Here is a 14,138-nt window from a genome sequence, read left to right on the forward strand (position 1 = left end):
TACGCTGAGTTCATGAAGGCATGTTGGCGCTGAGCTGCTGCTTGCTTTTGTTTTGTTTTCTGTTTTGGTTTTTTTTTTTTCCCTAATCTGGATGTTTTCTAGCTGGCCTGTCCATTGGCCTGAGCAAGGGCGTGAGGACAGCTGTATTTCTCAAGGGACAAGAATATTCAGAGAGGCTGGAACTGCCTTTTCTTTCTCACAGCAGGTAGCGACTTGATTCTTACAGAGCACTTCTTGAAAGCCCTGAAATACTGTCCCCTTTTGGACCAAATGTGCAACATCAGCCCCATTCCTCCCAGAATCTGGACTTGGTGGGTGTAACCTTGAAACCTACACAGAGAGGGGAGCTCTGACTTGGGACCCTGCTCAGAAGTATGGTATGGCCCAAGCAGGAGCCACATTCTGGGGTTCATTAAAAGGCCATCTCATCCCAGTGGGCTGAAACTCCCTTCCTCTGCTCCAGACAGCCTCCAGCCAGGCCTCCTCTGGGGTCACCCCAGTCTCTCCTCCTACGGGCCGGGTAGCACCTGCCAGCAGCCTGAGGGTAGAGTGAACTGGGGACTTATAAACCCAGAAATTTGAAACTTTGGAAAAATGCTGATGTGTTTTTAAAGGTGCGTTTTATGCCAAGAGCCTGCTGGCAGAGAGAGACACGTGGGAACTCTTTGTATTATCCACTTGAGATAGTTTCAATCCCCATCAACACTACCATGAGTTTAAAGAAATTGGACCAGTTTCTGAGAGCCCCCGCCTCCTTCCCACCCCCATGGCCCCAGGTAGTCCAGTCAGCCCCAGATAAGCATGTTGTTCAGCACTGCCAAGCTCTAAATCAGACAATGCAATTCTGTGTTCACGGCCGAGACGCCGTATGTATGGACATCCTAAGTGCCATTCACCTTCCTTACCTGTAAGAGAATAATCAAATTCTAAGGTTATGGATGAGGGCAGTAGCCAAGCAATAACCAAACCACTTTGGAGAAGGCTAGGCTTTAATCAAGTCATAAATCTGGATGGAGCTACTTTTCATGCTGAGAAATATATCAAGTTCTTCTACCAGATGCCCAGAGGCATGGAGACATTAGCATACCCCCTGCCAGTGGAAAGCCAAAGCTTGCCCTAGGGGTAAAGAGACATTTGGGGAATGGAAAATGGGCTTGTATAGTTCTTTCTTTCCAGGAATGTTTTAAAGTTAGTTTTCTTTGGGCAAATGTACATGGGAATAGTCTTGGCCTGGTTATTTGACCAGCTTATTGGGAGGTCCCAAAAATCGGGAGTGAAAATTAAAGTTGTGTGTCTTCTCCCACAGCCTTCTGGGGTCCAGCTGACAAATGGGGAGTAGGAACAGAGTATTTTCCGATATGAATTAATCATGTCTCTCAGCCTGCTGCCTAGTGCCAGTTCCCACCCATTCCATGCTGCCTTAGAGACCATTCCTCAAAGTCAAGGGGTCAGCAAACCTGAAAGGGGGACCAGCCAGAAAAGGCAGTGGGGCAGACTCCCTGCTCTCATCCATCACCCCATGGCCGGAGAGTGAGGCCAATACACACTGTATACACCACACGCAGCATGGAGATCCCTCCATAAATGTAAATGGCTGAGTGGTTTCCAGTTTTGTAAAATTAAATTAAGGAAAGGACTCCCAGACTGACTACACCAAGTGCCAAGTTTCATCCCAGCACACATCATTTTTATAGTAAGTTTTAACTCTGTGAAAAATACAGGATTATAATGGAAATGCTGACAGGCCTGGAGCCAGCTCGTGAAGTAAGAATGCCCCGTCTTTAATATTTTTACACAGCACGTCCTAATCTGTCACGGCTTTCCTTTCCTTGGGATAGAAGTTCAATAAGTGAAACCCTCCAGAGCACTACTTTTTTCTCCTCCTCTTTCAGATCATGGACCCCCATTTTCAAACCATTCTTCCTTCTGGACTCTTTCAGTCTATTTCCATTTTTTGCTCTTTACAATTGGTTTTGCAAGCTCAGATGCCTTTTCCTGAGTTATTTGGCTGGAAAGGGAGGAGAGAAGAGAGAAGATGCACCCTGAACTCTTGTCTTCTTCTCATGAAAGCTACAAGCTCATGGAATTCCACTCTGGATGTGTGGTTCCCTCAGGCAATGAGCCGCTAAGGAATGCCTGTGTTGGCTTGATCTAACCTACAAAGAAGCCCATAAATCAAGCCGCTTGCCTCTTTCTCAGCAGACCAGAGATCCTGCTGATTTTTAGCCCTTCAGTTCAACAAAAATACCCACTAAAGAATGACCATCATGAGTTCAGAGCTTCTTTTTAGACAGGTGCCCCAAAGGCAGCCCTATCTCACCATCTTTAAGGTAGACCAGCATCTTCCAAAGGGTGCAAGGAATTAGAAGCCAGGACCACCAGTCCTCCCAGTTTTCTCCCCACCACATTTCCCTGATCTGTTGATTCAGCGTGTTTTCTTGAGTGAAGCTACTTTCGTTACAGAAACCAATGTGAAATACAGAGATGAAGAATGTCAGTGAGGTCAGTTTGATTTAATCAGGGATGTCAACTAGTGGCAGGTTACGGCCAAAACAACTCCCAATGGGTGCAATTTCATATTTAATTTGACTTTCTTATTTTTGCACATCTCCCTCATTCTAAACTTTTATTATTCTACAGTTAATATGTTAAAAAAAAAATGGGAAAAAAAACCCTCACACATGTATGAATCACACCTGGCTTTGGCTCAGTCTGGAGCCACAGTAGACCTAGGAATGGAAGCCTACAGGCAATAATTTCTTTCACTGGTTACAAAGGATTGATAGAGAGAGGCTTTCTGCTGCCAGAACTCTCATTAACTAGGCAGTCTTCCCAAGCACTGCTTCCTCCTCGGACACCTAGCCAACCCAAGATCTGTCATAACTGAGGTCTGAGGAAAGAGCACTGTCATTCTCTGCTGAATGACTGCTTCCTGGGGTAGGCATTGAAGTTGGGAGGATGGAGATAGCCAACATTTACATAGCTGGGAGGGAAACAGAAAAGGAGATGCTAGCCCCCACGTGAGATGTGGTTACCATCCTCCCTAAAGCAGAGGGGGCAGGGGAGCGGTTCATCATTTGGTCTCTCTGGAGGTGTGGAACACGTTAGCCCATGGTTTTGGTGTCCTTGTAAATGGCACGCAGAGAAATCGCTCACCTTCAAAAAAAAATGATTGATACTTCTTTTACTTTAACAAATGAGAAATGTCCGTGACAGAAAGGAACGCTGGTTACAAGCCAGGTTTTCTCATTAGCGGTGAAACATGGATAATTATTCACTGGGAACATACACTGTGGGAATTCATGTTAGATTTCTTATTTTGACTATTGCGGTGGGCAAACCTCAGAGACCACTGTGTACACATAGAGACATGCACATAAATATGTACATAAAAGCACGGAGGGCTGTACTGCCTGTGTGCAGAGGTGGATACCACTTCAGGATACAAAGTAAGTGCTTAAGGAGAATGAGATATGTATTCAGTTCAATGCATTGAAAGATGGTTTAGTGATGGAAAAGGCAGATGGCCAGTAAGTTTGTTCATTTGCTCTAGTTATAATTAGTTTATTTCAGTCTTTACTTTCCTTTTACTGTTGAACGCAGACTTTTTTTTTAATAATTTTTTTTCCTTAAAGATTTTTTTTTTTATTTATTTGACAGACAGATCACGAGTAGGCAGAGAGGCAGGCAGAGAGAGAGAGAGGAGGAGGAGGCAGGCTCCCTGCTGAGCAGAGAGCCCGATGCGGGACTCGATCCCAGGACCCTGAGATCATGACCTGAGCTGAAGGCAGAGGCTTCAACCACTGAGCCACCCAGGTGCCCCGAAAGCAGACTTTCTTTTTTTTTTTTTTTTAAAGATTTTATTTATTTATTTGACAGAGAGAGATCACAGTAGACAGAGGCAGGCAGAGAGAGAGAGAGAGAGGGAAGCAGGCTCCCTGCTGAGCAGAGAGCCCGATGCGGGACTCGATCCCAGGACCCTGGGATCATGACCTGAGCCGAAGGCAGTGGCTTAACTCACTGAGCCACCCAGGTGCCCCAAAAGCAGACTTTCTTAATGGCATATTCAAGATGATCAGTTACACTTCCTAGAAGTACATCCTCTCTGGTCCCTAGACAGATGGGAAGGAAAAGTCAATAAACTGTATAGCAGGACACTGTCTCAGTAAGGAAAGAATATTTAGGACTGTCATAGTTAGGATAGACATTCAACAATCAAAAACGAAGACCCAAAATGGCAGTGAACAGGATAAGATTGTATTTCTGTCTCACCGAGCAGCCCAGAGGAAGGCATTCGAAGCATGGCCTGACAACCTACCATGTCATGCAGGGACCCAGGCAAAAATATTTTGAAACTCCTACCACTCTGACATCCTGGAGTATTGCCCTTATCCAACTAGACCAAGATGGTTTTTTCTACATACATGTTCTCAATAACAGGATGGAGGAAAGGGGACAAGAGCAAGTTCTTTCCTTTAAAAGCATATCCAAGGCAGTATAAACATCACTTTCCCTCTCATTTCACTGAATACAATCATATGTCCTATGCCTTATTGCAGGGGGGGTAATGGGAGACAACTCTATTCTAGGCAGCTATATACCTTACTAAAATTCAGTAGTTCTTTCACTCCAAGGAGGAGAGGACCATTATGATAGGATCACTAGCAGTTTCTGCCATACAGAGCAACTGAACTAAAGTTGGTGGAATCGAGGGTGACAGAAATACAAATGAAAAGGATCTCTGACTTCAACAGGGCTAAATGAATGAAGGTGAACCTACCAGTAGGAACTTGTAAGTTGGGCAGAATATAGGCATTTGAGGAAATATCTGACAGTAACAGGCTGGAACAGCAAATTTTTTTTAATTTCTTAAACCCTCGTAGAAAAAGTATAGAGGGACACTTGGGTGGCTCAGTCAGTTAAGTGTCTGCCTTTTGATTTTGGCTCAAGTCATGATCTCAAGGTTGTAAGATATTGTAGAGACTCTGAATACTGTTATGTTCCCTAAAAGAGTGTTTTATTCTTGTTCTCCTGGACAGTTAACTTAGCTGGACTCAAAGCCCAACCTCTGTCTTCCCTGCAATGAAAACTAAATGAATTTTCTAGTCTGTTCTTTCAGCTTCTACCTGCTGTTCTTTTGCTGGGTCCCCTAGGTTTTGTCAAACAAATTGGCCAGGATTTGTGTAGATTTTGAGGTTTATCCCCCCATGGCTCTTCCAGGCTTTTCTCCCTTAACTTTTCAGCTGTTATAACAGCTCCCAGACTCTGTCCTCTGACATCTCAAGCCACCTCCCTGACCCACATGGGCTTTGAGGAATTTCCTCTGGTAGAAAGCTACAAGCTGGCAAATCACACTTGTTGCAGTTTCTAGTGTACATTCCCCTCCTGTTTCTGTCACTGCTTTTGGTCACTCTTCAGGGCTTTCAAAAAGTTGTTTAATGGGGGTTGTTGTTGTCCTTTAGATTTTATGACTGTTATTTACAGGAAGGTTTTTCCAACCAAGTTACTCATCATTACTGGAAGCTAGAATCCCCAGTCAGGTTGTTTAAAGAGTTTTCTGATCAAGAGCTCCTCCATTCCTGTTTTGCAACATTCAAAGCATTCCTAAGCATCCTCTTTAATTTTTTTATCTTCTTAATCACCCATGGTTATTGAGTTGTGGATGTTGGTCCAATTCTAAAGATTCAACACCCAGAGGTAAATTTTCTCTTAAATTCAATAAATGGGTGTGCATAGCATTGAATGGGATGTATTGATCATATAGATACCTATATTTCTAATTCTAATCAGAATTAATTAATCAGAATGAGTTTACCTATTGCCTGAGAAGGGAGTGGGAGGATTGTGGGGGAAATGTTTATTTATTCAGTTATTTTCATAAACAAATGAAGCTATTCATTCACTACACAAATTCTTTCCAGTCACTTGTTTCTTTAATCTCTCTCCTTTCTGGATTTCCATGATATTAAGTAATCTCAGTTTTCCTCTGATCTCTCAGACCATTTCTTTGCAGACTTCCTTAATACCTCTTCTTCCTCCTTCAAACACTAAATGCTAGAGTTCCCCCACTGTTTTGTCCTGAGACTTGATTTCTTTTCACTGAAGACTTCATCCTTACAAATGTATATAATTGGTTCCCAAAATTTGTCTCCAGTAAATATCTCTGCCTTAACTTCCATTTTTATCTCTGCCATCTTGAAGGATTTTTCTAAACTGTGGTTCCTTCACAACCTTGAAAATCAATATGCTTAAAACTAAACTCATCTATCTCCAGGAGTGCAGATAAGCAATAGCTTCTCTTCCTGACTTGCCTATTTCTGTTAATAGTCTCACTAGTGTTCCAATCTTATTTGCTTTTCCTCATTGCCTCCATTCCTCCTCACATCCTATCAGAGCTACCTTTGCAAATATATTTCATTTCTTACCACATCCGAACTGATACCATAGATTCTTTCTCTCAAGCAAGTGCATCTTGCAAAGAACTACCTTAATAATCTTTCTAAAGCCAACCCAGATCAGATCACTCCCTCTCTTCAGAAACTTACAAGAGACTAGATCCTGGCTGTCAGGATCCTCCCCATTGCAACTCTCACACACCCATGCCATCCTCGTTTATGTTTTCTATGTTCTAGCCAAGTCAACTAGTCTTTTCTTCTAACCACATCACAGGTTTTCTCATCTTTGTACCTTTGCTCATGCTGCTTCTTCTAGGCTGCCCTCCCCTTCCTACTCTCTATCCCTGGTCCCAGTTTATCTTAATTCTAAATAACCTTTATATATAACATCTCTTTCATGAGCTTTTCACTGGCATAGTTGTTTCACTGCACACTGATCTAAGCAATATAGATTGAATAGGTCTATTTTACCCTTGGCACTTAGCTACCTCAGACAGGAAGAAGAGGGATGAGGATGATGAGTTTGAGATGATTTTGAGAAGTCCAGGAATCTTAAAAGCACGTTAAAGATCATCTAACTCAGTGGTTATCAATAGTGGAATCTCCTCATGCAGAAGCCCAGTATATTCTTTTGTGATTAAAATGGTAATAGAGGCACCAAAGCCCCCACCTTATGCATATTTCCTCTCAGAGTCTCCTTCTCAGGTACCTCTACAGACCCTAAGGGAACTATCAACTACAAAACCATTGACTAGGGGTGCCTGGGTGGCTCAGTCAGTTAAATGTCTGCCTTCTGCTCAGGTCACGATCCCGGGGTCCTGGGATCAAGCCGGGTATCAGGCTCCCTGCTCAGTGGGAAGCCTGCTTTTCCTTCTCACACTCCTCTTGCTTGTGTTCCCTCTCTTGCTGTCTCTCTGTCAAATAAATAAATAAAATCTTAAAAAAAAAAAAAACAACCATTGACTAAGTCAATACCCTCACAGATTAGAAAACTGAAACCAGGGAACCCTATCAAATTCTAGATTTCTCTCGGGGAGTCATGAATCTGTGTCAGTACATTTGAAAGTAACCCAATTGCTTTTCTTTCTAAAACTTTCTGCAAAACCGATTTTGACCCTGATAGGTTTCAGAATAGAGGCATGATTGCTAGGAAGGTCGCTGCTCAGACATGCATCTTTGTTGTTCCTCCTTGTCTTTCTCAAGTTGAGTTTTCAGAACTTCACGTGTCAGTCCTCATGCTTGCCCTTGGAAGGAACTCTGCCCTATCTCATTTACACTGGGAGCACCAGGCTGGAAGGCCATTGGAACACGTCCAAGACCCAAGACCCAGTCCGGCCAAAAAGATGTCTTGGCTGTTCACTGTGGCCTCTAACTCCAAGAAGGAGGGAGGATTATAAATGTAAAATGCTATGCAAATGAACCTCTTATTTAGCTGACTAGGATTCCTGGCTCCCAGATAAGTAACTTCATCAGCCATAGAAAACAGCCTAAGGCTGTTACTACTCCTTTTTCTGCTTAAAAACTCTCAGAAAATCAGTCCTAATGGAGTTGGAAAATTGAAAATTAGGGCTAAATATAAGAGACTTCCTTGCCAAATATCTCATGTTTCCTTGGGAATAGCAAGATTCTTATTTATCAATTTAGAATATAGTCAGCCTTACCAAAGCTCTGTCCCTACTGACCAAACAGAAAAATTCCTGGAACCAGCATCTTAACAGTCTATGACACCTTTTTTTTTTTTTAAAACAGATATGATTGAGACATATATTGGCTTGTTTAAGGAAGTCTGAAAAGCTATACTGATAACAAGCCACATTTTTTTTAAATCATGCTATTTGCCTAAATAAATGTACAGTTTTCCTGTCTCTTCTTAGAAAATGAAATCAACATCTGACTCCAGACTACCTTTGGTCCTGGAGGGGGTTAGATACTGCTGCTCCCAGGAGATCCTCAGCTCACTGATTTCTGCACACTTCTCCCTAAGGCCATTCTTACCCCATTCAGAACAAGAGTATAATGATATCATGATGGACTGCATAACATACAGAGGCCCAGATGCTACCAGGAGTAGGCAGGGAAACTGCTCCTCCTATGTACCTGAGTAAGAAGATGTGGGCAATCAGCACACAGGTGGAAACTCTGCCCTACCCCAAGCCTTGAATCCATAGGCCTAGGGGAATTGTGGAAATCCCTTCTCCCTAAGTGTATCAGTTAGCTATCACCACATTACATAAAATAATAGTAAGATTCAGTGGCTTAAAATAGCAATTATTTATTCTTGCTGATCTTAAGTTCAGCTGATCTAAACGGAGTTTGGCTGGGGTGAACTTGGCTGTTCTCCACCATCCTTTCACCCTCGTTTGGGACCATTAGGCCAGTCCAAGTGTGTCCTTCTGGTGATAGCAAAGGCACATGAGCACAAGTGAAAACAGTCTCTTGAGATTTAGGTTTGGAACTGGTATCCCGGCACATCTGTCTCATTTCTTTTATGATGGTAAAATACTCAGAACATAAAATGTACTATTTTAAACATTTGTAAGTGTTCAGTGGCATCAATTGCCTTCACATCATTGTGCAGCACTCATACTTTCCATCTCCAGAACTTTTTATCTCAAACTGAAACTCTGTACCCATTTAAAAAATAGTAATTTCCCATACTCCCCCCTTCCCCTTCCTCCAGCCCCTGATAATCCATATTCTGATTTCTGTTTCTATGAACTTGACCAGACCAGGTGCCTCCTGTAAGATTTGTGCTTTTGCCTCTGGCTTCCTTCACTAAATGTGTTCAGGGTTCATCCAGCTTGTCACACATAACAGAATTTCTTTCCTTTTTGAGGCTGAGTAATATTCCATTATATATATATGATATATATATATATATATCATATATTTGTTTATCTACCTATCTACTGATGGACATTCAGGTTGTTTTCACCTTTTGGCTACTGTGAATACTGCTACTATGAACATCAGTGCACAAATAGCTATTCAGATCAGTGCTTTCGATTCCTTCGGGTATATACACCAAAGTGGGATTAGTGGATCATGATGGTAATGCTACATTTAATTTTTTGAGGAACCTCCATACTGTTTCCCACAGTGGCTGCACCATTTTAAATTCCCACCAGCAAAGCACAAGGATTCTAGTTTTCTCACATCTTCATCAACACTGGTTATCTTGTTTGTTTGTTTTTTTAAGTAACCATCCTACTGGGTCTGATATGTATCTCATTGTAGTTTTGATTTCATTTCTGTAACGATTAGTGATGTTGAAGATCTGTTCATGTGCTTTTTGTCCATTTTTATATCTTTAGAGAAATGTCTATTTAAGTCTTTCACCCATTTTTTAGTTTGGCTGTTTATATTTGTTGTTCAGTTGTATGAATTCTTTATGTATTATGGATATTAATCCACTATCAAATCTGTGAATTGCAAATATTTTCTCCCATTCTGTGTGTTGCCTTTTCACTCTGGTAATAGTGTCCTTTGATGCACAAAAGCTCTCAATTTAGATGATGTCCAGTTTATTTTTTGTTGCCCTGTGCTTTTAGGATCATATCCAAGAAATCACTGCCAAATCCAGTATTATGAAGTTTCTGCTTATGTTTCCTTTTAAGAGTTCTATACATTTAACTCTAAAGTTTAAGTTTTTGGTCCCTTTGAGTTGATTTTTTTTTAATTTTTTTTTATTTATTTATTTGACAGACAGAGATCACAAGTAGGCAGAGAGGCAGGCAGAGAGAGAAAGGGGAAGCAGGCTCCCCGCAGAGCAGAGAGCCCGATGCGGGGCTCGATCCCAGGACTCTGGGATCATGACCTGAGCTGAATGCAGAGGCTTTAACCCACTGAGCCACCCAGGTGCCCCATGAGTTGATTTTTGTATATGGTGTAAGGTAAGGCTATAATTTCATTTTCTTGCACGTAGCTATCTTGGTTTCCCAGCACCATTAAATGGTCCTGGCTTCCATGTTGGAAATCATTTGACCATATAAGCCAGAGTTTATTTGGGGGCTCTCTATTTTATTTCATTGGTCTACTCTCTTTATACCAGTGCTATAATGTTTCAATTACTACAGAATTTGTACTAAGTTTTTAAATCAGGACATGTGAAACCCCTGAGTTTGTTCTTTTTCAAGATTGTTTTGACTACTCAGTATCCCTTGAGATTCCATATAAACTTCAGGACGGATTCTTCTATCTCTACAAGAAATAAAAGAAGAAAAAGTTATTGAGATTTTAATAGGGATTGTACTGAATCTGTAGTTCCCTTGCAGGTATTGACATTTTCACAATATTAAGTTTTCTAATCCATGAACATGACACAGCTTCCCATTTATGTTTTAATTTTTTTTTTAGCAACATTTTATAGTTTTCAGTATACATGTTTTTCATCTCCTTGGTTAAATTTATTCTTAAGTATTTTATTCTTTTTGATACTATTATAAATGGAATTATTTTCTTAATTTCTCTTTCAGATTATTAGTATACGATCTGACTCATTTTACTGGCCAAAGTATTACATGACCAAACCCAAAATCAGGAGGTAGGAAATTATAGCCCTCCCCTCATTGAAGGCTACTGCAAAGTTACATGGCAAAGGGAGTAAATGCAGGGAGGAATGAAATCAGGATCTTTAACAATGATATCCCATACTGAACTTCTTACAGTCAATTTTAGCATTATTTTTTCAGGACCCTTCTTCAAAATAGTCTGCTCCAAGTACTTCAACCAAACAACTACTGTGAAAATGTTTAAAAAAAAAAAAAAAAAAAAAAAAGAAGGGGTTGGAGGGGAAGGGATAAACAAAAGGAATGAGCAGAGAAAAAAGAAGGAGCTAACTAGGTGCCTAGGTAAATTTCTGGTACCCAGCTGGGCAAGTAGCAGGTATGGAGGAAAGAACACAAGGCAAGGAATCAGGTCAGTCACTTGATCTTGGGGAAGTGCCTTAACATCTCTGGGCCTCAGCTTCCTCCTCTGGTGTTAGACTAGATAATCTCTAAGGACCTTTCTTGTGTTAACCCTGCATCCTATACAAATTCTAACAGTGTTTCCTCCAGAATAGAAAACAAGCCAACATTGAAAAATTTCTTCTCTTCTGGATCCATAGGCGTACACATCCATGCAGGTAGCCGTTCTTTGTACAGCAAAGGAAATAAACAACAAAACTAAAAGGCAGCCTACAGAATGGGAGAAAATATTTGCAAACAACATATCTGATAAAGCTTTAGTATCCATAATCTACAAAGAACTTATCAAACTCAGCACCCAAAAAACGAATAACCCAGTTAAGAAATGGGCAGAAGACATGAAAAGACACTTTTCCCAAAAAGACATCCACACAGCTACCAGATACAACATCACTCATCATCAAGGAAATACAAATCAAAACCACTATGAGATATCATCTTACACCTGTCTGAATGGTTAAAATTAACAACGCAAGAAACAACAGGTGTTGGCAAGGATGCAGCGAAAGGGGAACCCTCTTGTGCTGTTGGTGGAAATGCAAACTGGTGCAGCCACTGTAGAGAACAGTATGGAGCCTCCTCAAAATGTTAAAAATAAAACTACCCTATGATCCAGCAAGTGCACTACTTACTAGGTATTTACTAAAAGTATACAAAAATACAGATTTGAAGGGATACATGCATCCCAATGTTTATAGCAGCATTATCAACAACAGCCAAATGATGGAGAGAGCCCAAATGTCCATCTAATGGTGAATGGGTCAAGAAGAGTAATGGAATATTACTCAGCCATGAAAAAGAATGAAATCTTGCCATTTCCAATGACATGAATGCTCTAGAGTGTGTTATGCTAAGTGAAATAAGTCAGAGAAAGACAGATACTATATGATCTCACTCATGTGGAATTTCATAAAGATATGAACATAGGAGAAGGGGAAAAAGAAAAAAATGAGAGAGGGAAACAAGCCATAAGACACTCTTAATGATAGAGAACAAGCTGAGGACTGATGGAGGGAGGTGGGTTGGGGATGGGCTAGATGGATGATGGGTGGTGCGTGTCAGGGAGGGAACTGGTTATCATGAGCACTGAGTAAGTGATGAATGACTGAATTCTGCTACTGAAACCAATATTGCACTCTATGTTATCTACCTAAAATTTCAATTAAAAAAAAAAAAGTAAACTTCCAAATAAATTTTCTGTGGAAGCTAAATTGTTGAAGACACAACAGCAAATTCAGCAAGTTCTCTGAGTTTAGAGAAAATTAGTTTTTTCTCACAATTTTGCAGTCAGTTTACTTTAATAATTCTCTGCTACAAAAGCTTGGCGAGAAACAATATCTAAGTTTAATATTTTAGTATTTTAATGTATCAAAGTATGTTCAGTGACTACATTGATAAGTGCATGTCCAGTGCAGGCTTGGTAAAAGCAGTTAGAAGGCCAAGTTTCTTGACTGGCTGAAAAATGAAGTCAGCATTTACACTTGTTTTCCTAGATTCTAGGAAATTTCCTAGATTTAAAAATTTTGACTAGAAAATCATACAGTAAAATAGTGGCAACTATTAGACTTTCACCAATTAGAGTTTGATTTTTCACTATTACTGTGTAACATTTTTTTCCCAACTCACTGCATTTGAAGATGTGATTTCCGTGAGTACAAAAATCAGTATAGAAATTAATTAACTTGGAAAATATTCAATGAGTGGATATTAATTGCTTCACTTTTTTAAAAGTTCGTACAAGGACAAAGAAATAGGCACTTTGGGTACTCTAAGAATTTTTCCTTCATTGAATGAATAATAGTCATCTTCCTGAAATTCCTGAGTAGAAACATCTATTGGGTTGGAAAGAGCAAGCATAAGAAAAATGCCATTGGTGAGGAGACCCCACAGTATGTATGCATCTACACATCAGGTGTATACCCCATTTCTCTTTATTAATGGCTCCTCTCCCTCTTCCTCTCCTTCTAGGCTGTCCCATCAAAGGTCACCCTACCCCCAACATCACGTGGTTCCATGGTGGTCAGCCAGTCTCGACTGTCCCAGGACTGACACATCACATCTTGGCAGCTGGACAGATTCTACAGGTGGCAAATCTTAGCGGCGGGTCTCAAGGGGAGTTCAGCTGCATTGCTCAGAATGAGGCAGGAGTGCTCGTGCAGAAGGCCTCTTTAGTGATCCAAGGTAAGAAACCCTGCGGGCTTTGGAGCCGGGCTTAGTTCTTGAAGAAGAAAGTCCACCTGAGAATCGAATTCTCTAGTAAAACTAAGTGATGTCTGATCTCAGTGGCTCCTAGAGCATGCCAATCAAGCCCAACCAGGACTCTGTACATTGAGGTCCTTCAGAAGAGCCACAGGCTCTGTGCCAGCAGAATCTGGAAAAGTCTGTGCTGCTCTTGCAAATGGGTGCTTCTGCTGCTTCTTGTTGCTGCCACTGAGGACCAGGGAAGCACTGTGCTATAGCAAAGCCAAGAAGTTTCGTTTATGCTTGTTTAACTAGTTAGAGTCACACATACACACCCTTATATGCATGCAAGCACACGCACACGTGCGTGCAAAGCAGCTTATTAAACTAATGCAAGTTTTCTCCATTAGTTTGGTTTAAAAAAAAAAAAAAAAAAAAAACTACCTCTGGATCTGAACTCCTCTCCTGGAGAGTCAAGCTGGTGCCAGGACCCGCTTATCGTGCTCATGGGTCTTGCGCTGCATTCATGTGCTAAGTGTTCTACAGGCACCTTTTCTGCGGCTCCTACATTAATCTTCCAGGAACACAGGCAGTT

The 14,138-nt window shown here is 41.0% G+C and overlaps 1 protein-coding gene across 1 annotated transcript in view; it reads left to right on the forward strand.

The window, feature by feature from the left end:
- The window catches only part of ADAMTSL1 (ADAMTS like 1), a 932,409-nt gene that overhangs the window by 875,078 nt on the left and 43,193 nt on the right, over nucleotides 1-14,138 (forward strand). Inside the window, 1 exon segment of the mRNA XM_047700005.1 lies at nucleotides 13,331-13,543. Within this exon segment, the coding sequence (XP_047555961.1) occupies nucleotides 13,331-13,543 (213 nt within the window).

This window comes from Lutra lutra, chromosome 13, assembly GCF_902655055.1.
Source record: "Lutra lutra chromosome 13, mLutLut1.2, whole genome shotgun sequence".
NCBI lineage: Eukaryota > Metazoa > Chordata > Mammalia > Carnivora > Mustelidae > Lutra > Lutra lutra.